The 25,198-nt window shown below is 52.9% G+C and overlaps 10 protein-coding genes and 1 non-coding gene across 11 annotated transcripts; 4 read left to right on the forward strand and 7 right to left on the reverse strand.

Moving 5' to 3' along the window:
* Positions 1 to 43: 43 nt before the first annotated feature.
* On the reverse strand, positions 44 to 2,460 carry M421DRAFT_416513 (BRF1-domain-containing protein). The gene has a single exon (XM_033591101.1). The coding sequence runs from the start codon at positions 2,396 to 2,398 to the stop codon at positions 215 to 217; it is 2,184 nt and encodes a 727-aa protein (XP_033453163.1). The 5' UTR covers positions 2,399 to 2,460; the 3' UTR covers positions 44 to 214.
* A 490-nt stretch (positions 2,461 to 2,950) lies between these two features.
* Positions 2,951 to 4,196, forward strand: M421DRAFT_416514 (uncharacterized protein). The gene is made up of 4 exons (XM_033591102.1): positions 2,951 to 3,097; positions 3,160 to 3,300; positions 3,649 to 3,710; positions 3,766 to 4,196. Exons 2-4 carry the CDS (start codon positions 3,215 to 3,217, stop codon positions 4,014 to 4,016), a joined length of 399 nt encoding a protein of 132 aa, XP_033453164.1. The 5' UTR covers positions 2,951 to 3,097; positions 3,160 to 3,214; the 3' UTR covers positions 4,017 to 4,196.
* Positions 4,197 to 6,695: 2,499 nt separating this feature from the next.
* On the reverse strand, positions 6,696 to 7,445 carry M421DRAFT_89236 (uncharacterized protein; the record flags this gene model as incomplete). Its single annotated transcript, XM_033597747.1, has 2 exons — positions 6,696 to 7,369; positions 7,442 to 7,445. 2 exons carry the CDS (start codon positions 7,443 to 7,445, stop codon positions 6,696 to 6,698), a joined length of 678 nt encoding a protein of 225 aa, XP_033453165.1.
* A 1,546-nt stretch (positions 7,446 to 8,991) lies between these two features.
* M421DRAFT_416516 (uncharacterized protein) lies at positions 8,992 to 11,390 on the forward strand. Its single transcript, XM_033591103.1, has one exon. The coding sequence runs from the start codon at positions 9,017 to 9,019 to the stop codon at positions 11,300 to 11,302; it is 2,286 nt and encodes a 761-aa protein (XP_033453166.1). The 5' UTR covers positions 8,992 to 9,016; the 3' UTR covers positions 11,303 to 11,390.
* Positions 11,391 to 13,606: 2,216 nt separating this feature from the next.
* M421DRAFT_416517 (uncharacterized protein) lies at positions 13,607 to 15,428 on the reverse strand. The gene is made up of 3 exons (XM_033591104.1): positions 15,226 to 15,428; positions 14,838 to 15,150; positions 13,607 to 14,787 (listed from the first exon to the last, which is right to left on the reverse strand). The coding sequence occupies exons 1-3, from the start codon at positions 15,302 to 15,304 to the stop codon at positions 13,878 to 13,880; spliced, it is 1,302 nt and encodes a 433-aa protein (XP_033453167.1). The 5' UTR covers positions 15,305 to 15,428; the 3' UTR covers positions 13,607 to 13,877.
* Positions 15,429 to 15,894: 466 nt separating this feature from the next.
* M421DRAFT_252775 (uncharacterized protein) lies at positions 15,895 to 16,842 on the reverse strand. Its single transcript, XM_033588620.1, has one exon. It carries the CDS (start codon positions 16,647 to 16,649, stop codon positions 16,128 to 16,130), a length of 522 nt encoding a protein of 173 aa, XP_033453168.1. The 5' UTR covers positions 16,650 to 16,842; the 3' UTR covers positions 15,895 to 16,127.
* M421DRAFT_252815 (uncharacterized protein) lies at positions 16,843 to 18,623 on the reverse strand. The gene is made up of 3 exons (XM_033588621.1): positions 18,370 to 18,623; positions 17,802 to 18,320; positions 16,843 to 17,753 (listed from the first exon to the last, which is right to left on the reverse strand). Exons 1-3 carry the CDS (start codon positions 18,567 to 18,569, stop codon positions 17,036 to 17,038), a joined length of 1,437 nt encoding a protein of 478 aa, XP_033453169.1. The 5' UTR covers positions 18,570 to 18,623; the 3' UTR covers positions 16,843 to 17,035.
* Positions 18,624 to 19,794: 1,171 nt separating this feature from the next.
* Positions 19,795 to 21,289, reverse strand: M421DRAFT_53538 (cation efflux family protein family; the record flags this gene model as incomplete). The annotated part of the gene is made up of 2 exons (XM_033595127.1): positions 19,795 to 20,865; positions 20,912 to 21,289. The coding sequence occupies 2 exons, from the start codon at positions 21,287 to 21,289 to the stop codon at positions 19,795 to 19,797; spliced, it is 1,449 nt and encodes a 482-aa protein (XP_033453170.1).
* A 147-nt stretch (positions 21,290 to 21,436) lies between these two features.
* M421DRAFT_252762 (uncharacterized protein) lies at positions 21,437 to 23,076 on the forward strand. The gene has a single exon (XM_033588619.1). The coding sequence runs from the start codon at positions 21,649 to 21,651 to the stop codon at positions 22,708 to 22,710; it is 1,062 nt and encodes a 353-aa protein (XP_033453171.1). The 5' UTR covers positions 21,437 to 21,648; the 3' UTR covers positions 22,711 to 23,076.
* Positions 22,946 to 23,030, reverse strand: M421DRAFT_t15. Its single transcript has one exon. It is a non-coding gene; the product is annotated as a tRNA-Phe (tRNA).
* Positions 23,077 to 23,305: 229 nt separating the features above from the next.
* M421DRAFT_53242 (uncharacterized protein) lies at positions 23,306 to 24,232 on the forward strand (the record flags this gene model as incomplete). Its single annotated transcript, XM_033595093.1, has 3 exons — positions 23,306 to 23,548; positions 23,597 to 23,749; positions 23,795 to 24,232. 3 exons carry the CDS (start codon positions 23,306 to 23,308, stop codon positions 24,230 to 24,232), a joined length of 834 nt encoding a protein of 277 aa, XP_033453172.1.
* Between the last annotated feature and the right edge of the window lie 966 nt (positions 24,233 to 25,198).

The following is a 25,198-nucleotide window of genomic DNA, read 5'->3' on the forward strand; positions in this document are numbered from 1 at the left end:
TCAGCCCTACACCAATGCGCCAGGAATACTCAGCGTCAAAGACCAGAACATTCTATTGAAAGAGATACATGAACTCCGTTGACTATGCTACGCTTACAAGCGGGGTATCTGTTCCGGTTCAATTCCCAATATGAACGCCATCCAAGGCTAGATGCCCGGACAATATACGCAGTGAAATGTGTATGTAGTACAGTCGCTCAAACCAGGCCTTCGTTCAATAGTCATCATCGTAGTTGTCACCGAACCCTTCGTCTTCATCATCTCTGTAATGATGCTCTTCATCGAGATCTTCTTCCGCCCGCTCCTCTTCCTCATATTCGTCCTCATCGTCGTCTTGAGCCTCAACAGGCGCAGGCGCAGCCGTGGTTGCATTCTGACTCGGCGCCGGACTCGCGCCCAGACCACTACCCGAGGGAGTGCTTTCGGCATCTGTGTTGCCTCCAGGAAACAGCTCCTTCAATCTATCGTAGTTGATGTGGTTGCTGAACCCTTTGGCACGCTTTTTTAGCATCTTATGTGCAGCATCCGCTGCGCTAGCCGCAGGCTGACCCTCCAAGACGCTCCCATCGCCCATTTGGTGGTGCTTGCGCTTCTGCTTTGGCTTTTTGGGCTTGTCAAGGGCGGCTTCTAATTCTGCTGCGAGGAGCTTGGCCTGTTGCTCGCGCAACCAGTCTTCATTCTGGGTGAGCCAAACGCGCTCCTTGAGCTTGACCTCAGCGGGGTTCAAGATGCAGTTTGCGACGTCCGGGTCATCCTCGAACTCGTCTTCGCCGATATCGGGAAGTGTGCTGATATTGCGGTTCGGGGTAAGAGTGTCAGCGAGTTCCTTTGCGGTCAGGCCGGTGCGCTTGAGGACTTCGTGGTTATCATCGTCGGCGAAGTCAGCGAAGACCTTTTCCCACTGTTGTACCTCCTCTGTGATCTCCGCTTCAATCTCCTTCTCAATGTCGAGGTCTTCTGGGGAGATTTGGATTGCTTCGCGTTTCTTCGGTGGGCGACCGCGCTTCTTCGGCATGACAAAGTTCTCGTCGAGAGAACCATCTCCATTTGTGTCTGCAAAAGCACTGCCAATGGCGTCAACGAGGCCTTCCTCGTTACCTTCGTTCAGTGCGTCAATGTCCACCACCTCCTGGGGTGTCTGCTGTGTTGGATCCGGGGTCTGCAGCTGGGCTGGGACATCCTGAGATGCTCCGTCGTTCGTCTTGCGCCTCCTGCTGGCCCTTGCTGGTGCAGTGCTTGAACCAGCTTCTACTGCTGTATCCATTCCCTCCAGCTCCTCCGCAGTGATGCCTTCCGCTAGAGCAGCCTGCTTCTCTTTCCTCTTTGCCTTGTTTTCTTCCTTCTCTGCTCGTCTCCAGATGGATGGTGGCAGAGTCTTGACTTTCATCCTATGGCCGATCTCACGGAATTGGTTGACAGTCAGGGCTGAACTTGGCGTCCTCTTGTACTCGTATAGACGCGCGTTGACTGTGGAGTCGGCGACCTTGACAACGTACACAACTTCTCGAACAGAACGACGGAAGTTGTTCATGCGGGCTGCGAGAATGATACAAGCACCACACAATCCGGCAGGCTGTCGGCCTTGTATCATCCAGTCTCTGCTCATACGCTTAAGTAGCTTGCAAGCATCGTCCGCAACCTTATGCGACGCCTCGTCGAACTCGAGCTTGCGGCAGTACTTCAGCATCAGAGGCTCGATCTCTTGGACCGCTTTGTTTCCGACGAGTTGGGCTGGGTCCTCCTCTCTGAGCTTCTTCAGAAACTGCTTGTATGTATCTCCCAATTGCCAGACGTTGACTTGTACCTTCTCGGCAAGGTCCATAAGCATGAGTGTGTTCTCTGGCTGTCTTCGAGCTGCCATGTACAGAGCAACAGCGGCGACATTGCGGATGCGGCGACCTTGGACGAAGTTGTGATTTGAAGCAAGCTTGTACCAGCCGATGGCTTGATCTTCCACAGCTTGTCGAATCTTCAGTGCGTGTGCAAGCTTCTGGATTTCGCTCCTGCCATTCATCTCGGCTTGTTCCCTGCTGCCCATGCCACCGAGACCGCGCATGGTTCCGCCCATGGAGTTGGCGTGTCTTTGGTTCTCTCCGATAAAGCCACCCTCCACTATGGCTGCTCCGCCAGACGTCTCACCAAACGTGATCTCGGCCACGATGTGGCTCTCCTCGATAACTTGACCGCAGTTGTAGCAGATTGCGCCTCCCTCGTCGGCATCGCTGACGTTGGGGTCGTCGCAGCACTTTCTTCGCTCAGGTTTGGAGGCTCGCACGGGTGCTGGCTGTGCTTTCCGTTTCGTTTCGGCGGACTGGTAGATGTACCCGGTACCCGCCGCTTTTGAAGGGTTGATGGAGCCAAGGCGGGGCGCCTTGGGCCGCGCGACTGCGGCAGGCATGTTGGAGTGTTTCGATACGCTTGCCGAAGTCGTGGTGCAGGTGCGTGTCGCGTGGGTTTGTTGGTGTTGAGGAAAGAGAATAGAAAGTTTAGGCACGAAAGTCACGATTGATGGCTGCGCGCACGGGGAGCCAATGCGGGGCGGCTCTCGGCTTAGCGTGCCGGCCCCACAGCCAGCCCTACACCTCGAGCCATGGGCAACTCTGTAATTAGCTGACACATTGATCATCGATCTGGCATCGAGGATACAAGCTGATTGCTATGACCGCAGACTCATCCGCCCAAGGAACGGACTCGTTTTAGTCAGGGCTCTCAGAAAACATGGGTTGCAATCCTCTCGTGACGCGTCACAACGAGCCTGATGCGAAATAACGCGCCTGTACAAGCCACGGGACGATTGACTGTGCGGTTCTGGTAGACTGAATGCCACATACCTAGCCCCTATGCTTTTGCTGTGACATCTCGTGAGCAGTGCTGCCAAAGTGAGATGGCTGGCTTGCACGACCGTAGATCTGATCATCTATCGAGGTGGTACCTGCAGCTCACGACGCATGCAACAGCGGGAACTCGAACCCTTCTTCCGGCTTGCTCGACAATCTGCGGGTGCCATGAGCGCCCCAAGCTATTGGCTGCATACTTTATTCCAATAATGGCACAGAGCTTCGTGCCCTTGCCTTGTCTCCCAGCCATCCGCCTAAAGGTACGTAGCTCTTCCGGTCCCCGCATCCAGGCTTGGGACTCGCAGCTCACCCTTCAACCCAGCTTCATCTCACAACAACACCTACTTTCCACCCAATATACCACACCACAGGATACGATGTCTACCCGCAAGAGAAAGCAGGACGCTGAGGAAGAGGAGGAGCTCGTCGCCCTCCCATCTGACGAGTCCGAAGAAGAAGAAGAGTAAGTGGCCCTTCTTGACGTCATGCCATGCGACTTTCTGTCTGCTGTCGCGATTATGCGATTTCAGCTTCATCGAAGTCGCGTTCGATCAATTTATTGATCGCGTGCTTCCAATTCGTGCGGTCAACCTTCGTTGTCGCAGTGCAACAGCTGGAAAGGCGTTCTCAGCCTGGTGGAGCGCGGCAAGCTATCGCGGCATTGTGGCATCACGCAACATCAGCGACAAGCCGCATCAATCGCTTATTAAGACCGCGCAAACCAAGAGTTTCACACGCCAGGATGGGTTTGAGACGAGCTGCTGTTACTGCGCCTGCTAGAACGAGCCAGACTGACAACACGTTTACACAGATACCAGGAGTCTGAAGGCTCAGACTTTGGCGAAGAGGAAGACTCGGACGCTGAAGCGCCTCGTAAGCTGCTCAAGTTCTTCTTCGGAAATATCACACTGACAAGCGGGACTCTAAGCTCCAAAGAAGAAGACCAAGCGCACCTCCAAGGCCAAGGACGGCGATGAGGAAGATGACGATGAGGAAGCTGAGGTAGACGATGAGGAAGAAGTCATCTCCAATGCACCCGACGAGGACGATGATGACGATGACGAGGATGCCGGCGATAAGTCGAAGAAGCCCGCTGGTGCTGAGAAAGACCGTAAGGTCAAGACCACTAAGAAGGACGAGGCAGTTCCAGTGGTCGATGACGACGAGGATGACGAGTAAGCTTGGAGCAGCATGGATCTGTGAGAATCTGCACAGAAGGATAAGGTAGCTGTGTAATGACCGAAAGATCTTTCGATAACAGTGCTCGCCTCTCTGGCTCAATTGTATGAGCTGGCTTCTTCTCATTCAAGTGTCTTCTAGTTCCTGGCCCTTATCATCTGAAACATATTTCAAATTTGGAAGACCTTTGCTGGGCAGGTGAGCGCAGCCTTAGAGTTCGGGAGGCAGCCAGTGCTGATCTGAGCTCCTCCGACAAGCTGACAGCTTTGCTGAGTGCTTCGAATCATACTGTACTTTGTCCAGGGTAGCTTTTCGCGTTTTGACTACTTGCACTAACTGCTGATACGGAAGATGCTACATTAAGCATTGTCTCCATCCTGCTCACTTATCGATCGTTCCCTCTCTGTTGCCACCTCCTGACGACACGAAAACATTAAACCGCCCCTTCTGTTTCTTCGCGCAGTGTCTGCTAATACGAGCAACAGTACTTATAATAGATACGAACGCGCCGGCATCATGCATGCCCCACTCAGTCTAATTGAAGAACGGCTCATTCGTATGTTGCAGTAGCCAACGCGCTGGTGGGTAGCGGTGTATGTGGTGGGCAGTGTATGCTGCAAAAGGACGCAATGGCCGCCATGTCTCGTGCATGATAAATGCGGCGAAATCATGGCCTATAGCCTGCGTTCCATTCCATGGTTTCGATATCCAACCCTTTTTAAGATCAAACGTGGCTAGGCGCGATGCAGGCGTCGTGTAGTCTTGTGCGATATACATCAAGGCAATGCTTAATACAGCACCCACCTAGGTCTGCTGCTAGCCCGCTCTATTCTTCGCCTCGTCTAATCCACCGCCTACTACCCTCGCATCTTCGCTCCTACCTCGTGTGTACAGCCAACACCACAAAAGGGAAGACTTTGCAAATATAACCGCTCCAGTGACTCGAGAAAAACCCAGCAAACGGAACAGTGTCACATCAGGTGATATAGACCTCGCTTTCTTTGCCCTTGCGTATGATCAAGAGTCTCACCTTGATGACGTCACATGGCAGTTTACTTTCAGAAGCTTCTAGGATCTGCCTATCGAGCTCCGATATGAGATATACGAACAATACTTTCATAAAAATGGTTCGGCACTCACGACCCAGTTTGACGTATACCCAGCTAGAGAGTCAGAATCGCTCGAGCGGTTCCTCAACTGGACAGAGATCATGGAAGTCAAGATACTGAAGACACGATTCTCGGCCCCATTCTCCCCCCAACTTTGTTCTGCCAGCAATCATATCTTGAAGAAGGCGGGTGCTCATTTACTCAATTATTTTACTCTTGACTTGGCGGGGGCTGCAAGTACACTGCACTTCTTCGATACTACAAGCCATCTTCGCGTCGACGGGTTCAACATTGCCCACCACATCCGCCGACTCTTTGTGTACAACGTCAATAGCCTATAATCGGTGCACATCACATACTATGACAACCGGCGCATGCGACCGATTATATAGACCTTATTGAGACGAACAACAGAGCCATTAATGTGGCACTCAACGCTTGTGCAGGCTAGGACCAGGACCAGACAGACCTCTACGGCCTCCGTATCTGTCTCTCTGCGCCTGACAAGAGCCGCTACCTACTAGCAGGCTTTTCGGTAGGCTATCCTCCCATTTGAACCGCCTTTCACACGAGCAAGTTCCTCGACGTGTTGAACCCAATATCCATCTCGGCTCTAAAGAACTTGCAGAGGTTGGACTTGAACGACACATCAGGTCAGCGCAACGCAGAGTCTTTTGACACGCAGGGAACCAGGATACAACATTTCAAGAGGGACTTCGCAGAGTATCTGCGACTGTCTGGTCAACAAAGCGATTCTCACAGAGGCGGGTGCCTTTCTTCTCTCTGCTCTTAAGATGACACTCATCAAGCCCCCGCCTCGGATGCAATCCTTCCAACTGGCAGCACCGTGCCGACTTCACGGATTCAGGATCGCACATAACATTAGGTAGCTCAAATTTCTCGATATCAACGGTGCCGCGCAATCATTTACCATACACGTGCGTCGTCAGCGCAGCGGAAGCTTCGAGTCCATTCCCGCCGAGACTGCCAACAGAGCTACCATGACAGCGTTGAGAAGTAGCAAGGGTCTTCATGAGCTCGATCTGCACTTCAATGCACCGATCACTTGCAGGTTCGATCACATTCTACCTGTTGAGCCACTCATCATCACTGCAGAAGATGTCGCGGCCTATCTCATTGGCTTCATCGTCAAGCCTTTTCAGCACTCAAGGGGCTACAGAAGCTCACTATCCGCAGATGTTCCGGTCGCGTAACGATATGCTCACATGCGCCTTTCGATGTCGATGCAACAAAGCTCCAAGATGACAGTGTCGAGGGTACGATCGCTGAAGGCTATTGCTCCGAAGGTTCATGACGCCTCCAAGGCAACAAACCAAGTCGTGCAGATCACTACTGAGCTGCACTGGGGCAACATAAGTAAAAACAGTGGAGTGAGGGATGAAGTACACTAGGACAGACAAAGGAATTGCCGAATTTCAACTGAAATGGGATTTATAGGTGTTAGAATGCCTCGAATGTAATGATCAAAAGTACTGAAACAAGCAAGAACATGCACTGTAACGATACTGACCAATTTCTCCAACGTTTCCGGATTCTACTTCGTGTCTCCTTAAGCGGGACTGTCATCGTAAGGCGCGCAGTCCGCAGCAGGCACTATGAAGCGAGTAGGATGGGGAGTGACATGGAGCGTAGGGTCTCCACTGACATTTGAAACATTGTTGCCGTTCGTCATGACTGTGTCGAGCAGAAAACCGACGCCATTCACACCGTTGTGACAAGTCGTGCCGTTATGATTATGCGTCCCAAGATGACCGTTCTGTTCAGCAGCTATGTCTGCTACTGGCATCGTACCTGGAGAACGGGTGATCACAGGCCTTCCTTGACGATCCATGGTGTTATGATTAGGCGCAGGTCCGATCCTGGGGTTGTTGTTTGGGTAGGCGGAGAGACCAGGCCGTAGACCGGAGCGGGGTTCCACCGTGCAAGAGGGTGCGGTCGAGTTGTCGAAATGATGGTAGCAGTCGTCGAATTCGTGTCCACCATAGGTGGTGCGCGCCTGCGTCAAGAAACTTGAATGCATACGGAATGCCGATGCATAGCCTACCAACGATCCAAGCCGTTGAGCAGTCCCGTGGCGGTTATTGGCAAGTAGCCCTTGAAAGCCATTCGCGAGGCCTGTCCTTCCAGTGATGATGTCCTGGTAGATGCGCTCGCGGTGTTCGTGGTCTGTGTTTCGGCGATGAGCAGATGCTCGATACAAATTCGAAGCGTTTGCATTTCGGGCTGCAGACACGTTAGCCATGTCTTTAGACGGTAGAATTTGGTCTTGCATCGTTGGACCTGGATCGAACTCACTCATTGTAAGATTGCGCTTTCTGGTTGTTGCTGTGTGCTAGTCAGTATCTCAGGAAGCATGGGAGTAGTGCAAGAACCATAGCTCTGAGGCCGGATCGGGCCTTTGCTGATGGTCAGCGGCTGGGCGCATGATGATGGAGTCTGTAAGATGCAATAGCAGCTGGTACACAAGTCAGGACCAAGTCAGTAGCATGCAGTAAGCGTGAGGTGCAGGTGGTGTTGCAGAACTGAGGAAGTCCTGCAACGTGTATGACAGAGGAAAGTGGACGCAGGCAGACATGAAAGGTAGTTGGACCGGTATCGCACCGTTGCACCTATCGTTCGTTCAACCCTCGATTGTGAAGTCCCATACGCTTAAGATCGTGCCTTCGTCATCGCCATCGAACGGCTGCTTCCTACCGCTCCTGCCCATCTCGTTATAAACTCCCAATATGATTGTACCTACGTTTCTGCAATTATATACTAGCGTCGATGGCTATGTTGACGTTGGTATTGGTGAGGTAAGCTATATACGGGGTGATTGAAGACGTGCGGCCAACGATAACGAGCAGTATACACACGTCTTGTAATAGAGGTAAAGGTGGGACTATAAGGCACACATGCATGTCTCGCTGTTACAGAGTAAAGTGGACGCATGCATCCTGAGAGGCCGTTAACGAGGATAATGAGGATCACCCACAAGATTGTAGTAGCTTGCTCTGGCTGAACGAGGCAAGACTCCCGAACTCAGTGTCGAATCGAGAAACCGACAGGACTTCTGCCGTTCAGCATGTAAAAATCGTTGTTTTCAAGGTGAAAAATGCGGAAAACTTGGGAGGCAGTCAGCGTTCAACAGTAAACTTCTTGGGGAGCGATGAAAGCGTTAGGGACTAAGGTCTACAAGGAGCTGGCTGATTTGTGATTAGCTGTACTGCATGATAAACGGGCATCACAAGTTCGTCTGTGACATGTACTGCCAAATATCGTTGATCAACCAGGACGCCTGAGCAGAGTTGGTCCACACCTGGTACCTTGAGCATGCAAAAGGATCGTTGCTCATTTTATTGTTGCCGACCTGTCTGAGGGGCAGGGCCAGATCGCGCTAGTGATGCTAGCACCATCACACGCGAGGAAAACTCTCGACACCCGCACACGACCACCACCACCACCTCGAGTCTAGATGATGAGCAAAAAATTTGTCGCTCATTATACATGGCGGTACCGTGAATCGAACACGGGCTGGCGCGGATCTGGATCAGAGCACTAGGTGCTCGCCAGCCACAACGCGACGTCATACCACTAGACTTGTGGTTGTTAGTCGCTGAGACGAACGATGAGTGATTTGAGACTTACCCATACCACCAAATGGTGTTGCTTGATAGAAATTTCCCGTCTTTTTTAAAATATATAATATACTAAAACAGTACCACGTGAAGGGTATTCATTGCAAAAACGTCCACCGTAGTGGGGTAATCTCGTACAATTGATGCGGGGTCATGTCTGTGCGCGCCCAGGGTGAGTTTAGAGGGAACATTTGACATTGCACCTTCTCTTTCCAACCATTGTCTAGCTTCAAATCCTGCATGAGCAACAACCATGTCGCGCCGTCAGTCTCGCAACACATGGATAACATCCTACCGAGTCGGCGACGAGTATTCCTTTCTTGACGAAGATGAGGACGATGCGGGGCCGTCACGAGGGCGAAGACCCGTCGTTCAAGATGAGGAGGATGGTGACGATTTCATGCCCGATGCCAATGCAGAGGAAGAGCTAGAAGACGATTCCGACGAAGACGTCGTAGAAGAAGAGGAATTGGAAGGCGAGGCAGCTGAAGCAGAGGATGCATTAGCCCGAGACTCATCGATCATCGATGTTGACGATGTTCAAGTCGCGCCTTCACATTCGTCGACCGGCAAAAGGAAGAACAAGCCGGCTATGTGCGTTTCACCTCAAGCGCTCGCACCCCAAGCGGTCACGCCGGTACAAGTCCCTCACAGCTTCGCCAGAAGTGGGGGGCGAAAAGTCAATATGGATGATCAACAAATGCGCTCTCGAGGTATCGCCGACTTCAGCAAGCAAGGAGGCCAGGAAGTAAGACTGAAGGATCTCTTCGGTCCTTCTCTCTCTGACCTGAAACCGATTCTGAGAACCAGGGATGAATGGCGCCTGCAGGAGACGTTGCCTGTTCGGAGTTCTGGCGCGAAAAGGAGCTACTTCGAAAGCAGCGAAGCGAGAGCCAAAGACGAGAGGCAGATGCAAGCGTGGTACGACAACACTGGCAGAGCAGAATTTATGCGAAGTCAAAAGACATCCAGTCTGAGTCGAGGGCAAGGTATCAAGTACATGCTCAACGAGGGCGCCGAGTCGATCAACGTTCTTATGGGCACCGCGAAAAGCCCCGAGGTGTACCCACTGAAGAAGAACGGCTGCGTCAACATTGCGAATCCCTTTGCGGAGAAAAGTCAAAGAAGGGGCTGGCTGTTTCATCTAGGGTCACGCATACAAGAAGCTCAGTGGATGACGAACGAAGATGGAGGAATCCAGTATCTTGCTGTTGCTGTTCAGCAGAGAGATGAGACGGCCGAGCAACATCCGCCCATGGAACAAGCAGCTGCACCTGCATTCTCAGCTACAAAGCCATTCGCGGCTTCTGTTCAAATATGGGCGTTCAAGTCCACCAAGGATGGTGCCATGGACACCTCAAGGAAGCCGCGGCTTGCACTGGTTATCTGCACAGACTGGGGCGCGCCAAAGCACCTTAGATGGTCTCCTATCGTACCTCACGACCGGGCAGTACCACTTGATGGTAACGAGACGGTCGATGTTGGCATTCTTGCAGGCATATGGTCAGATGGACGAGTAAGGGTGCTAAACATTGAGATACCAGAGGCAGATGCTGAGACAGCTGAGCCAATTTTCATGCATATTTCACAAGCAGCGTTCGAGGCCTCAATACCACAAACAGTACCTACATGTATTCAGTGGCTCTCTGGGTCCACTATTGCCGTTGGAACCGCGGCTGGCACCTTGGCCGTCTGGACTCTGACGCGTCCGGGTACTCTGTCGCGATCGCCAGCATATAGTGGCGGTTCCAAACCCTGGCTGTACAAGCAGATTGGGGACACATATGTCCTAACGATTCTCTCTGGCTGGCCATCAAGACCACACTTTCTCTCAGCCAGCACTGCGGACGGCTTTGCGCGGCTCTATGACATACGCTCTCCCGATGCAGACACCGTCGCCTCGGTGCGTGGGCGCGTGCTCGTTGTCACCCAAGCATGGCACGAACATACTCAGTCTTTCGTCATGCCGGACGAGTACTACATACTGAAGCACAACAACATACGCCGATTCTACCACAATATCTACAGCGCGCGTGCGGAAAGTAGCATCGTACGAGTCGCCACGAGCCCAGTGCACCCTGGTATTCTCATCGGAGGCGCTAACGGAGCTATCTTCGCGACCAATCCAGTGGGCAGGGTGGTCAATACGAAGGTCGTGCCCTGGCAACAGAACTGGTTCGTTCATGAGTGGAGACCTCCAGTAGACATGATGGTTGTGAAGCCACCTGACCAGGACACTGAGATGCCAAATGGCGAAGTGCAGGAGATAACGAATTCTAACCCGTCAAAGGTACCGTCATCGGCATTATCTGAGCCTATGGTCCGCATTACGGAGGGCTACAAAGCTGTTCAACCGGGCATCTCGTACTCTACTACGTCTAAAAAGAAACCAGAGAACGAGAACAGTACCCTCATGACGGTCTACGAGGAGGATTCATCGGTCAGTGCGCTGGCGTGGAACCCGAACTTGAAGTTCGGTACATGGGCAGTCGCGGGAATGAACAGCGGACTTTTGCGCGTAGAAGACGTCGGTGTCTGACCTGCCCTACATTCAACATTTGGGACCCCAGGGCTAGGTAGCCATAGCAGAAAATTATACAGCCTGTATTCAAGCTATATACTTCGCCTAATTCCTCTGTGCTCTCTATGAGGTGTTTGCAGTCCCAGCTCCCCGTTTCTTTTTCTCCTTGTAATGATAGTTCGCCTCACCACATCGACAGAAGATCCCTTTTAGATGAAAAGGAATCCAATAGGCCTTGGTATAATCCACAGTAATTTCCTCTCCCACGTTTATTTTCCCCCGAACCACGCGACGGACCCTGACTTCATTGCCCACCCTCACACAATAGAACTGTGCGTTCAGATTACATAAGTGGTTGATAAACCTCGTCAGTTCCCGAGTCTTTAGTAATTCTATGCTCACTACAATCTGTTCTGCGTGGTTATCGATACCAGACTGGTACCCGCTGTCGGAGTCGCTTGGGTGCACGAATTCGCCCAAGTACTCACCGAGTGTATCTTCGGGTTTGAAAGTTCTAAGTGCATATGTGCCGACGCCCCTTGCCTCATCTTCCTTTCGCAGGTCGATGTTCGCTGTCTGTCAGGTTTGCGTGTTCGTGTCCTCACAGGGCGTAGCTGTACAGTCGCATACCATGCGGACTCTTGTTACCGTCCGTCTGCAGTATCCGCAGTCTTCAAATGATTTCCGGACTCGATGATCAGGTACATGCGGTCGTGCGGTCCTTTTGGGCCTCGTGTTAGTATCGGCAGGGTCAGGACCTATCCTTTCTGCATAGATTACAGCCCTCGGCACATCCTGAGGATATTGGAAACTGACCGGGTAGTCTTCTGGTGCCTCCTTATATGACCATCGATCAAGGTCTATCATGTTCTTCGTGAATCTCCGAACATAATCTTTATTTCCTTGGTACCAAGACACTGATTTGTGCTTCGTCCGCTGACCTGTGGGCGTGAGTATTTTCCCCCTTCCAGAGTGAAGTGCCACTGCATTTTTGGCTACTCGAGTGTAGACGAATGTAGGCAGACTACTGAGCTGTGACGGACCATTTGTGACTATCATGATATGAAGAATTTGGTAGTTTAAGGCTGCTTTGTGAAAGTAAATTTGAGCTTTACGGGATCGTAAGGTGCCCTTGTATGAAGACGCTTCCAGTATCATTGATCTTGGCTCATTACTACCCGGAAGACAACAAAGAGTGCACTAAGCATGCTGCAATGCGGTCAGAACAAAGGCTCAATACAAATGTGTCGTTCTTTGCTCTTGATGGAAGAACGTTGTGTGGAACACGGTTACATCCGCAGGCACTGTGACTTTCTCCGCGCAGAAAGTCGGCTGCAGGCCACAGATTCTCAGACCATTTGGTGGCCAATCAATGACCATATGTGAGTGTCTTGAAATCTAACTGTACCACGGGAGGCTTTGATTCTTCCGCTGTGCTGTTGTAATCGATATTTTTTGCTACTTGAGAGCCCTCAGCCGCCTTTGGCCTGCACATGTACGGCGTTATCGGCGTCGATCTGCCAGCAAACTTCAGCAGAAACCTTAGGGACTACATCTTCACCCTTGAAATCCAGAAGGAAAACATAGTGACAAGCTATCTGACTCTCCTCGCTACCTTCATTGCCTTTATTACCTTAACTCTCACCACCTTCCTCGATTTGGCCGCTCGAAATGTCTCAGTTGTGAACAAGCTCGCCGATGCACTTACTCAAAACAAGGCCGCTGTCGAATGCTTGGAGTGCAGAGGCGCCGATTCGTATCTCGTTGCTAACAAGCCTAAGCTCGACGTTCTTCTCACGCCAATTCTCAGTTAGTTGCAGATTCCAGGGCGTAGATATGGAGTCACACATCTCTTCTACTCAATCTTTAAAGCTCTTCCCGTTATGCGGCCAGCATGCCGTGTCGCTGTGTCCTTGCCCTCTCTGGCGTATGTAAAAGTCGGTGAATCGCCGAGCCGTGTAGGTATCAATCAGATACTTATGTTGAACTGTGTCGTGTTGATTAAGATTCTGGAATTCAAATTGTAAATTCAAGTTGTACTTGTATCGCATGCTTCCAGCATCGTTGGTCTTCGTTCAGATTGGTACTAGGTCAAACAACGAGATAGAGCAAGCTACAGGGTACGTTCAACAAAGCCTTGGCACAAAGTCGTCATGTTGTTTTGTTGTCAGGAAGATATTGATAGCTGGCAGCCTCAGATTGCTCTTACTGTTGGGAGTGCATGACCAGGAAGTGTTGTTCTTCCGCAATGGAAAAACCTGACCAGAGCCTTACAGCTCGACAACACAAACCATTTGCCAAGCTGTTTCGTGAGGGACGGAATGTGTATAGACTTTTCCATTTGCTAAATCAATCAAGCTATGTAGACGCCAACCCTCCATTCCAGTTTGAGGAAATAGGGAGTAAAAGAAAGAGGCCTCAAATGCCTACATGAGGTCGAGTGAGTAGTTTTTCAAAGCTAAACTAATCTTACATGATCCCGATGATCCGCTTTTAACTATCAATACCATAGTCGTAATCGTGTCGTGAGACGTCTGGTAGCCAACAAGGCCAAACGATGCTTGTCTGAGGTAGTTGTAGCGAGGAGAGATATTTACAACTCATCCTTAGCAGCAGAAGAAGCCCTGGAGGCCTTAGCGCTAGCAGAGCTGGCTGAGGCACCGGCGGCATCGTAGCCAGACTGAGCGGACTTAGAGGCAGCAGAGGCAGCGCTCTGAGCAGACTTGGAAGCATCAGCGGAAGCGGAAGCAACCGATTTGGAGATAGAGGACGAAGATGAGGAAGCAGCCTTAGCAGCGACACCGGTAGCAGACTTCACCTGGCTGGTAGCAGAGCTAGCGGAAGCGGCAGCGATCTTGGAGGCAGAGCTAGCAGAGGCAGCAGCGGCATCAGTGGCGATACCGAATTGTTGCTTGACCAGGTTTGTGTAGTAAGCGAAGCCATCAGTAGCCTGGGCAGCAGCGCTGTTGGCGTTGGAGGTGGCAGCGCCATAGGCAGAGGCGGCAGTCGCGGAGGCAGAGTCACCGTAGAGACGGGCGCGGTGCTTGCGCGCGAGAGCAATAAGCTCGTTGCGCTTGGAGCCCTGAGGAACCTTGACGCCATTCTTGTCGGCCCACTCCTTGATCTGAGAGTCGGACCAAGAGTCGAGGAGAGCGTCGCTCAGGCTCTGCTGAGCAGCAGCGGCGGAGGAAGAGACCTGAGCGTAAGCGCCCTGAGCATTTTGGCTAGCAAGACGAGACTGGCGACGGAGGCTGGCAATCAAAGAGTCACGGGTAGAGGGCTGGGGAACGTTGTAGCCGCGCTCGTCGAACCAAGACTTGAGGTCAGAGTCAGACCACGAAGCATAGAGCCAGTCACCGGGGTAGTTGGCTGTCTCAGAGGCCTTTTCGGCAACGGACTGGTAGTTCTCGCGGACTGACTTCAGAAGAGAGTCACGCTGGCGGGGCTGGGGAACGGGAATGCCGTTCTTGTCGGCGAAGGACTTCAACTGAGAGTCGGTCCATCTGTGGAGGATTAGAATGCGCTACCAACAAAGCCTACGGATTGCGCTTACGAGTCAAAGATCCAGTCCTTGACGTTGCCGTACGCCTGGCTGGCAGAGTCCTCAGTCTCGTACCAGTAAGACTTGACCTGCTCGGCGAGGCTCTTTGCGTCGTTCTCAGTACCCTTCTTCGCCTGCTGACCGCGGGCAGTCAGGTAGTTGGAGAGGGACTTGGCATCCCAGGATGTGTAGGGGTTGATGACCTTGTCGTTCCAGTTGTCTGCGACGGTCTTCTGAAGGTTCTTGCGGTCAGAAGGGCTGGGGTGAGGGATGTTGTTGTCGGACAGCCAGCGTTCCAGCTCCGTCTCGTGCCACTTGTCGTACACTACTTATCAGTGTTAGCATAGGCACGTGAAGCTAATACATGATAGTATCAGAAAGAAGTCCTCGCTCTACGCACCAGACTTGCCGAACCAGCTGTTTGCTGTGGCCTGAGCAGCCAATGCCACCACCAGGGTGGAAGTAAGGGAGAACTTCATGTTAGGTGTTCAACCGGTCCTCTGCTGTAGTAGCAATGGGGTGGTTGATGAGGAGATGCTGTTATTAGGAAGGACAGCGGTAGGAGTTAGAGCTTGCTGGTGGAAAGGCGCGGGTGGCTTTAAAGAGGGGAGCGCATAAAATGGCTGGCGTCAGTACGTCACCGCCCTGTCACATCTAGCGCAAACCTGGTCCAGCACCTGTTGCGGGCCCAGAGCCAATGGGAAGACTGTACCGTCCTATCACAGACACGTACATCACGTTCTTTCTTGCACAAATCGTGGAATGGCTTTCACGAGCCAGACTCTGCTTACGCACTGCTAGTGGAGCGAAGGGTGACGATCCACGGCTTGACACCAATCCCCACATGCTCGCAAGAGTAGTGACGCTGTCGCTCCGTGGTTCAGGCTTTATTGCGGGCTGCAACATATTGTCATGGCAATTCCAGAATCTGCATGGCGATCGCGGGAAGCTGCTGACGTCACTTCTGATCCGTGCTGGAGCTATGGCCTCTGAGCCTAGAACAGCACAATGGAAGGGGCGAGGCAAAGTGTTGCATGTTGCTTGAAGGACAGGGCTGAGTGTCACATAATTGTCCTCTTGAGAAGGTCATAAGGGCATGCGGTCTTGGGCGTTGAGGCCCCCCAAGCGTAGACATGGCAGATGCATTGTTTGATTCATTTCGTGCACACGTCGTGTGTTATCGTACACGTCCATTCATTCAAAGACCCTTGGTCTACGCATTGTGACTTCTTACTGTCCACGGTCCCTTCCGCCCTGACCTGCAGTGTGTTAGCCGGCTGCATCAACACCAACGACGTGTAGTTATGACTTACCGGCCCAGAAGCTCTTGGAAACCTTGTCCTTCTCCGCTTCCTCACTACCGAGCTGCTCGTGCGACTTTTCAGCCCTCTGATCCATCTCCTTGTTGTGTTGCCTCACCTCCTCGCTCTCCGTTGCAGGGGGTCTTGCGTTCAGGATCTTGGGCTGGGCACCGTTGACTGACTTACCGTCACCTCCGCCGGTTTTCGACGCTCCATCGTTCGACTGGCTCTGCTCTGATGGCTTCGATGACGAAGATGAATTGCTGGACGAGGAGCCGGAGTCCTCGTTGGGCGACGAGGAAGACTGGCCGCGAGCGATCTTTGGTGGTGGTGGGCCAGGGTGCTCAATGTTCTCGCTGGGGTTTTGTCCTTGCTGCTGCGGCTTCTCACCAACTGGATTGCCTTCGCCAGAGCCGTAGTCCTGTGTAGCGAAGCGGACTTGGGGGCGCGCGAAGAGAGCTGGCCGGACAGCAGCAGGGCGAGCTACTGAGCGCAGGAGAGATGCTGGTCGTAGGAGAGGCATGATGTGTGTTGAATTGGTTGATAGAATAAAAAAAGTGGTAGAAGCTGAAAGGTCAAGCTCTCAATGACGGTGCTGGGCTAGCGCATTCAAGGACACTGTGACATCATGCATACATAGCACGGCGGGATCTCCAAGCGCCTAATCACTCCCGAGGTCGCCTTGCACAATTGGAGAATGTCTCTGGCGATATTGCGTACTCGTATGCTTCTCAAAATTGAAAGGTAGAACAAAACATATTGAGATGAAGGGTATCGCATGCACACGCCAAGTCCCGTAAATACAGCCGACTCCATCCAAAAAACGCCAGCAATGTCCAAGTACTCCTTCGCTAACATGCAAAGCGATCAAGATATACAAGTCAGGAGTATTGGCGAACGTATATATATTCAATCGATGCCAATCATGGTTCCATCACATCGCCAATCGTCGACTTCTACGCCCTCTGCTTGAGTGTTGGTCGCCTCCGGGTCGATCTTGACGTGGCTAAGCCAGGTTCCCACTCTGTTGGCACCACGCTTCGTTCCATCAAGTGACAGACCTGCCATAGTGGACGAAGGCGCTTCTACTGGTGCTAGTACGTGTCGAGCGACTGGGATTGGAGCTGGAGCTGAAGCTTCGCGTACCACACGGCGGCTTGTGAAGTAGGATGAGCGAGGAGGAGGCTGTACTGGTCGGTGGGCAGCAGAGGTTATTAGAGGTGGGCGAACCTGGTAAGAGTCATTCATGTGATGTCCGCCAGTATTGCCAAAGCCATAAGCCTCAACGTTTGCGGTATCGCCGCGATTAAGGCTCGACGCTGCGATATTGGGAGGGTGTAGGTGGCGTTGAGACTGTAGGTGAGCGGCTAAGGCTCCGTCTCGAGGGCGCTCGCGTTCGCTACAGTGTCGAGTCCGGTTGCTGGTTCTTGTGCTAGACCGGCGGGTGAGAGGTGCAGAAGGCTCCTCGGTGATCTCAATGACCTCTACGCCGTTGTCATGCCTACTATACGGTAGACGCATATCGTTAAGGCGGCCCTGGTCTGGAACATGCGAGTAGTCAAACCAGGGACAGTTGCACGTCTTCCAAGGCAATGCGCAAACCATGCAGAATTGAGCGCTGCAACGGCTACAAAACATTAGTAGAGTTTAAGATAGTCTGCCGGGCTGCACTTACCAAGTCATGTGGTTACACCCCTCTTTCAGCTCAACCACAGCCTTGCAGTTATAGCACCTCTGCCAGCCCTTTTCTTTGGCCATCTGCACCAGACGAGCGGTCTCGTCGTCCTTTGGGCAATCCCGTCTGGTGTGGTACTTGCTACTACAACGAACACATACTTTGGTGTTGCATCGACCACAACGAGCATATTTTCTTCCAGTGGCCATATCGACCTTGATCTTGCTTGGCTTGATCCACTCACCGCAGCCTTTCGCAGGGCAGTAGAGATTCTTCGTAGCTGTGTATTCCTCGAACTTCTGGTTCCAAAGCCGCTTAAATTTATCATCAAAAAGTCGGTCAACGTGTTTCAATGGAATATGCTCTTTTGTACAGCATCGTGGAGGCATATGCTGAGGGTCTTTAACGGACAGCGTGAATTGGCGCTTGAGACATGCATGGCACATGCGATGACCACAAGCAAGCCTCGCTGTCCTGGCAATAGGAAGGTCATCATTCATACAAACAAGGCAGTCGACCCTAACACAGTCAGCACAGCCCCACGATTGGAATGCACGAGCAGAACTACCTTTGTACTTCTTTGATAGGTGGCGAGCGCGGTCCTGGTCGGAAGATGGAGAATATGCCTCCAGAATTTCTGCGCGGAGGATGTTCTCTAGTCGAGTAAGACCTGACAACAGGTGAGGCAGCAGGGGTAGCTGATAGCTTGCCAGCACTAGGAAGCCGGGTAGACCTTGTCGACAAGTATCTGCTGATAGGTTCGCGCATAGAGACGCCCCTGGTCTTGGTGAGCTTCTCGTACTGTCTGATAACGTAGGATGGACCTACCTGCCCAGCTTTGGTTCTTCAACTCGACGTGAAGAGCCAGACCCCGAACGAGGTGTGTATGCAGTCCGACTTGAGGAACCCCCTTCATCACTTCTCTTACGCCCAGAGGACCGTTTTACTTCACTCGCCTTCGGCCTGTACACATAGTCCTCGTCCCTATCGACTTCGATCACTTCCCTCTTCTTCTTCGTCGACTTGCGCGTGCCATCTCCTGTCAACTCTCGACGACTGCTGCGCGGTGTCTTCACGCTCTCTGCTCTGTTCTCGTGTGCCATACGGTCCTGCTCACGATATCGATCGCTCGAAGGCCTCGAGTGGTAGCTGGCTCGGCGCGCTCTGAGGTCATTTAGATCGACTTCTGCCTCTCGTCGTGCGTCCTCTGCGCGGCGACGTTCCCTGCGCTCTCGCTTGGCAGCGTAGTCGTCGTCGTCGTTGTCGCGACTTCGGTGGCGGCGATGATGTCTGGTTTCTCGGTCGTCTCGTGAATATTGGTCATCGGCGTATGCGTATCGAGTGCCTGCCTCATCGCGATTTCTGGCCATCCCCGGCGATGGACAGGATTATATCGCGTACCCAGGCGATGCCAGCCTACGAAGCACAGGTTCTGGCAGACCTCAGGCAGGCGTGCAGGCGGACGTGCAGGAGAGGGGTTGGGTGCGAGTGTCTGTGGGCGTGATTGATGAACAGCCACCTGCAGGCAGGTCAAGCGTGCCCGAGCGTGCATCGAACTGCACACTCCAACCAGCGACCGCCGCGTTGGGCGGTGAAGCGCCAAAGAGAGGGTCAGTGTGCCCGCCGGTGCCTTCCCAGCCGCCCGCTTCCAGGGTTTCGCTAACGTCCTAGTGGCGGCAGGGGTGCCGTTGGGTGCATGTCAGGTGTCGACGTGATGGCTGCCAGCTGTACAGAGGCAGCGAACAGGTGATAAGAGAGATGTCGCCTGGCAAACAGTTAAAGTATATTGCAAGGTGCGCTCGCAGAAAGTGCCACCAGCCATGGATCAAGCGGCAAACCTGACGCAGGGTGTTCAGCGTTCGTCAGACTTTGTCGCACTGCCCCATTTGGGCTGAAATGCAGCCTGCTGAGTCGAGTCGCCCCAAAGTCGCGGAGAGTTCATTGCATATTTGCTGAAGTGTGACAGAGCTTGAAATTTGACAGACAACGTCCTTCAGTCCTTCTCCAGCGTAATCTGGGTGGAGACCTCCCATTTCTGTCCACCACTACCATAGCTGGCACCCAAGCGGTTTCGTACCATGCTGCCGATGCGGTCGCGCAGACGTCCTATCTCGTCGAGATTGCGTACCCTGACCTTCAAGTTTGCTTGGCAGAGTCCGTAATGCACCTGCCAAAACTTTGCTTCTTCGACTGTGGTCACGGCTGGGTCCGTCTCAATGTCGTACATGACATCGAGAACTCCTGGGCCCGAGCAGGACATCAGCAGCATCTTGCCCAGCGTCCAGCCCTGAATCCACCCCAGTGCGACCATGCAGATAGCGACAGAAAACGACAAGGTTCGGTCCAGCCATACGTACATCTGTATGCTCAGCAGAGGAAGAAGCAGTAACAATGCTGAACAGGACAATGTGAGGAAATGAGAGGGGTTGCTGAGGACGGAGGGCAAATTCGCGATTGCCCCCAGTCTCATGACCTTGCCAATGCGAGCGTGATTCTTCAGCAAGATAGCTGAAACAAGCGTCGAGATGATGCCACTCAAGGCCGCAAGGTCAATGCTGCCGGGGGACACACGCTCGTGCGTATCTGCGTGGTGCGCAGTGTGGCCACCTGAGTTCTCCAGAGCATGAGTAAGGCCATGGGAGATGAGATCCAAGCCCATGAACAGTAGGCCAACGGACATGCCCAACCCTGCAATGACTTCGAGTCGCTCGAACCCGAACGGATGACGGATGCTGGAGCGCTTCCAGACCTCAAAGTTTGACCCAACATCAACCGCGACACAGAGGAAAGCGCCGATTGCGTCATAGAATATGAGACGAGACAGCACGGTCAGTGCCAGAGACTCGTGTGAGCCCCATTGTACAAGCCCTGCAACAAGCAGATGGCCGAAACACCACGCCAATCGCAGCTTCTGGTCCTTTGACATGGACGATCGGTATTCTTTGAAGGTAGGAATCGGTAGGGAGGCGGGAAGTTGGAGAGGCGCGCGAGGTGCTGGCTCGAGGAAGATCTGGTGAGACACGCTGCTGTGCTTGTACTTGTGTCCTCGTCTTCTGCCAATGTCCTGCAGTCATTAGTAAGGTGTCGGTTATGAGAAGAAGCTTTCATACATTCTGCTTTGGCCGGCCGGGCTGGTAGGCGACGGACTGGAAGTTGAATGGGTTGCGCGCATTCTCGGTGCCGCTCATGGATGGTGCATCGACGTCGGTCCCACTCATTATGCTGGCGGGAGTGTATGGGAATGTTGCGCTCGCTGGCGTGTACAAAGTCGGTGTCGCACGCTGCGAAACTGAGTCGCTGGGGCCCAGAGTCGCGAACTGCTTCGACGGGAAAGTGGCCGACATTGGAGAGAGCGCATTCGGATCGAAGCCCAGACCTCCAGCGGACAGCTCCCCTTCGAATCCAAGGCCAACGGGGGGCTGTTGCGGCGCATCGTCCATCGGAGGCGTTGGCGTCCGCGGTGGGAGCGGGATCCCATTCGAAGCCATGGCAGCTGCTCAATATGCGACGATTGTGAGGGCGGAGAGTTCAGCGACGACCATTCGACACATTTGTCCGGGAGCTCGCAGATAAGAGAGTCCGGCAGACCCCAGACGAGAGGCGGAGGGGAAATTGGGGGATGCCTTCCCAATGCAGATGGATCATGTTCGGCGTGGACCGCTGCGCCAATGACTAGCCGCCTCCGAGGCCGCACCAGGGGCTCGATGGGGCTAAAGGACATCTACGTCGTTTGGGACAACAATGCGCTGCTGTGTACACCCGCATTGATTGCTCGTGATGGATTGAACGCGAGACATGACACTTTTGACTTGACAGGCGCACCGTGTGGCCTGTGTGCGCGAACATAATGGACCTTGGGAACGGCTCACAGCGACACGCATGTGATGACGCAATACGACCCATGCAGGACAAGGTGAAGGCCAGCAGCCCAGACGAGACGAAGTCTGGACATAAACGTAGCAAATCGGGCGGCATCCTTGGCAGTCTTTCGTTTCTAAGGTCCAGAGATGTCACCAGAAAGCCTGCGCTGAAGCTGGAGGTGGAGGACGAAGGGCAGACGGAGGACACAGAAGCTGTACAGGAACGCTCCTCCCTTGCGACTGCCTTGCGCCAGAATGGGCAGGCACGAAAGAGAAAAGGCTCGCTGAGGAAGGCAGCAATGGCGAAGATGCGCGAACGGAGTGGCTCGCTGCGCAAGGACCGAGCCCCAGTGAAGCCGCCTACCATTGTCACGACCATGAGCACGATCTCGCTCGAAGACGACCATACACATCACCGACGCTTCAGCTACGAGAACGCTCCTCTCAACTCATCTTCAGACAGCGGATGGCTTTTGCCCGAAAGCGAACTGTCTCAATCTACACCTGCACCTGGCCAGGAAGCGCCAGAACACCCACGCCTACTTACCTCGCCTATCACCAGCCCATTTGGACCATACGCATCGACGACAGACGAAGACGAAGCTCTTTCGTTCTACCGACCTCCAATGTCTGGAAGCAGTAGTACGCTGTACAGCTTATCTGCGCAAGATCCCTCTGTTCAGCGCCGGCGGTCAAATCGATCTGATCGGCGCACCTCCTTGACGATAGTTCAAACGCCCGCTGACCTCGAAATCGAAGATGACTGGGATTACAGCGAGACAGAATGGTGGGGCTGGGTCGTCCTCGTTGTGACCTGGATTGTTTTCGTTGTCGGTATGGGCTCGTGTCTTGGAGTATGGAGCTGGGCCTGGGATGTCGGTGAGACACCGTATGCACCACCGGAGCTGGAGGACGACGAGTCATTGCCCATTGTGGGGTATTATCCAGCGCTGATAGTGTGCACAGCAGTCATGAGCTGGGTGTGGGTGGTGATAGCCTGGGTGGGCATGAAGTACTTTCGACATTCGAAGATGGTTGGGGACGACTGACGCATCTGCCAACCTCCTCTCACAATGCAAAAGTAACGGGATCTTCCACTAAGTCTGTCGAAAAAACGTGCGCAATGTCATGTTGTAGGCGCAGATGGCACATGGCAGACAATAAGAACAGTCACCTGGGATCAAACTGTTGACTCGCTTTTATAGACATGCGTCGACCGTGTAGGCTTCAGGAAACCGCAAAAAGAGAATTAGAAGAATCCCAGGCATACCGGGCACTGAAGCTTGTCGCTTCTGTGGATCGAACACAGTACCTCCAGATTTAGCGACTGAACTTCAGTCTGGCGCTCTCCCAAGTGAGCTAAAGCGACTAATCAGGATTGATGTGTTTTACAGTAAATATATAATTTATATAATATACCTCCTATCTTACGATCCCGCCTCTCACAGATTTTTTCTACAGTCCACATACATCTGCGTCCTGACCGAACCCCTTCCATTGTGGGGACTGCGAGTCATTAGCTGCACGTGCTAGGTATATACCATGACGCGAGCCCTCCAGGGCTCGCTGCATCACGAACATTCCCACGCTTGACCACACGAACACCAGTCCCCAACCCAGAAACGTAGGACCTCGTCGCACACTATGCAGCCCTCGCCACTCGCCAATCCATTGGCATCCGTAGCCCAATTGGAGAGCTCCGGGTCACAGCTCGACGGAATATCGCAAGATCTCGAAGAGTCAGTTCGCTATGCTGGCGCACGACTCACACAGGCTGCTGGTGTGCTACTTAGGCTGCCACAGGAAGTAATAGCACAAGCTGTCATCGTGTTCATGAGGTTTTGGGTTGGTACAGAAGGTGGGAGTCTGGCTGAGTTTGACGCTGGCGTAGGCCCACTCTTCCGTCCGAATACACCTTTACTGACAGTATTACAGCAAGTCTCAGCCTCCTCACTATACCTTGCCACAAAACTCTCTGCATACCCAAAGTCAGCGCGTAGTCTTGTCAACGTCTACGCCTACCTCGATGCGTTTCCCCTTCCTCCAATGGGCGCCGAGCCTAATGAAAGCAACGCGGAGATGCACTATGTCTCTGAGGGCACCTACGAGCGTCGACGAGCTGCATTATTCGAGACCGAGCAACATGTGCTTAAGAAGCTTGGATTCCAGGTACATGCGAACCTACCATATGCACTGTGCGTCACATATATGCAAGCGCTCGATGTCTTCACACATCCACGCGTCTCTGAGCTTGCGAAACGAGCAATTGCACATCTCAACACCGCACTGCTAAGCCCTCAACTTATGTACCTTACGCACCGACCTCCGAGCCTGGCGACTGCAGCGATATACCTTGCGGCAAGAGAAACAGGCATCAAGTTGCCGGAAGTTCAATGGTGGGAAGTATTTGATACAGACAGGGAAGAGCTTGGCTTCCTTTGCGTCGGCTTCCTCAGCACGCAAGGATTTGCTGAGCAGGAGAAGTCAAACTGGGTTGGGCGAAGGGTCCCTCTTACTGTCGAGGAAGTAAAAGCAGAAATGAGGAGACGGATTGAAGAGAGCGAGGCGTGAAAAGTGCCAAACGAATCGCTGCACTCTATTGATTCTAGCCAGTGTAACGCCGAAGACCGATATCCGTGGATATGGGGCAAGCCACCGCGGCGAACCTCACATACGTGGTGCTTGATGCCTATACCGAGCTGTTTCTACGTCTTCATTGTGCAGGTACACCGTTTACGAACGACTCTGGAAAATCCTCCAGATTTCGCTGTGCGCCACAATGCCTTTGCTCTGAGCAATCACGTTAGTCCTTGTATACGAGTTGCCAGGATTCCCACGTCCTCTTGTTTAGCTGAGAGATAGACCAACCGTCCAATCGTACAATGGCAACATCACAATCGATCTACGACGGCTCCAGGCGTGAGCACGTTTGCGATAGAAACCACATGTCGGACAAGTCACGTTTCGAGCCGGTTGGGCCTAGCAGTCCTTCAGTTTATGGCCCGCAATATCAACATTTGCACAAGCCAAGCACTGCCGATCTTGATCTACTACCATCTCAGCGTCTCCGTCTGCAAGACACAGATGCTCGAGTGCAGCCAACTGACAATCCTTACTACTGGAGACGCCTGCACAGGGCCGCAATAGCAACATTTCTATCTAGGCCAGAGCATCATGGACGCGTACTAATGAGATTGTTCGGAAACAAGCTGGTATCTTGAAACACAAAGACGCTGTATGTCGAAGCCACAACGATGTGGACCCTTCAAGGGCTGGCGTCACTGGTGATCGTGCTCCTCGATTTGAACGCGTAGTGATGGAATCGACGACACATCGCTCTTTCAGCTTTGAAAATGAGAAGCAACGCGGAGACCTTGGCATCGCCCTGGAGGAGATTGATGAGGAAGACGCGTTGTCAGACACAAGCACACTGGTGGATTCTGGTGTCGTACCACCGTCTGCCGAGCGAACCACGCGCTTCCTTGAAGAGCTGGATGAACGACCGCGAATCGCCCGCACTTTCTCGGAGATCTTAGG

Source organism: Didymella exigua (genome assembly GCF_010094145.1).
Source record: "Didymella exigua CBS 183.55 unplaced genomic scaffold M421scaffold_3, whole genome shotgun sequence".
Lineage (NCBI taxonomy): Eukaryota > Fungi > Ascomycota > Dothideomycetes > Pleosporales > Didymellaceae > Didymella > Didymella exigua.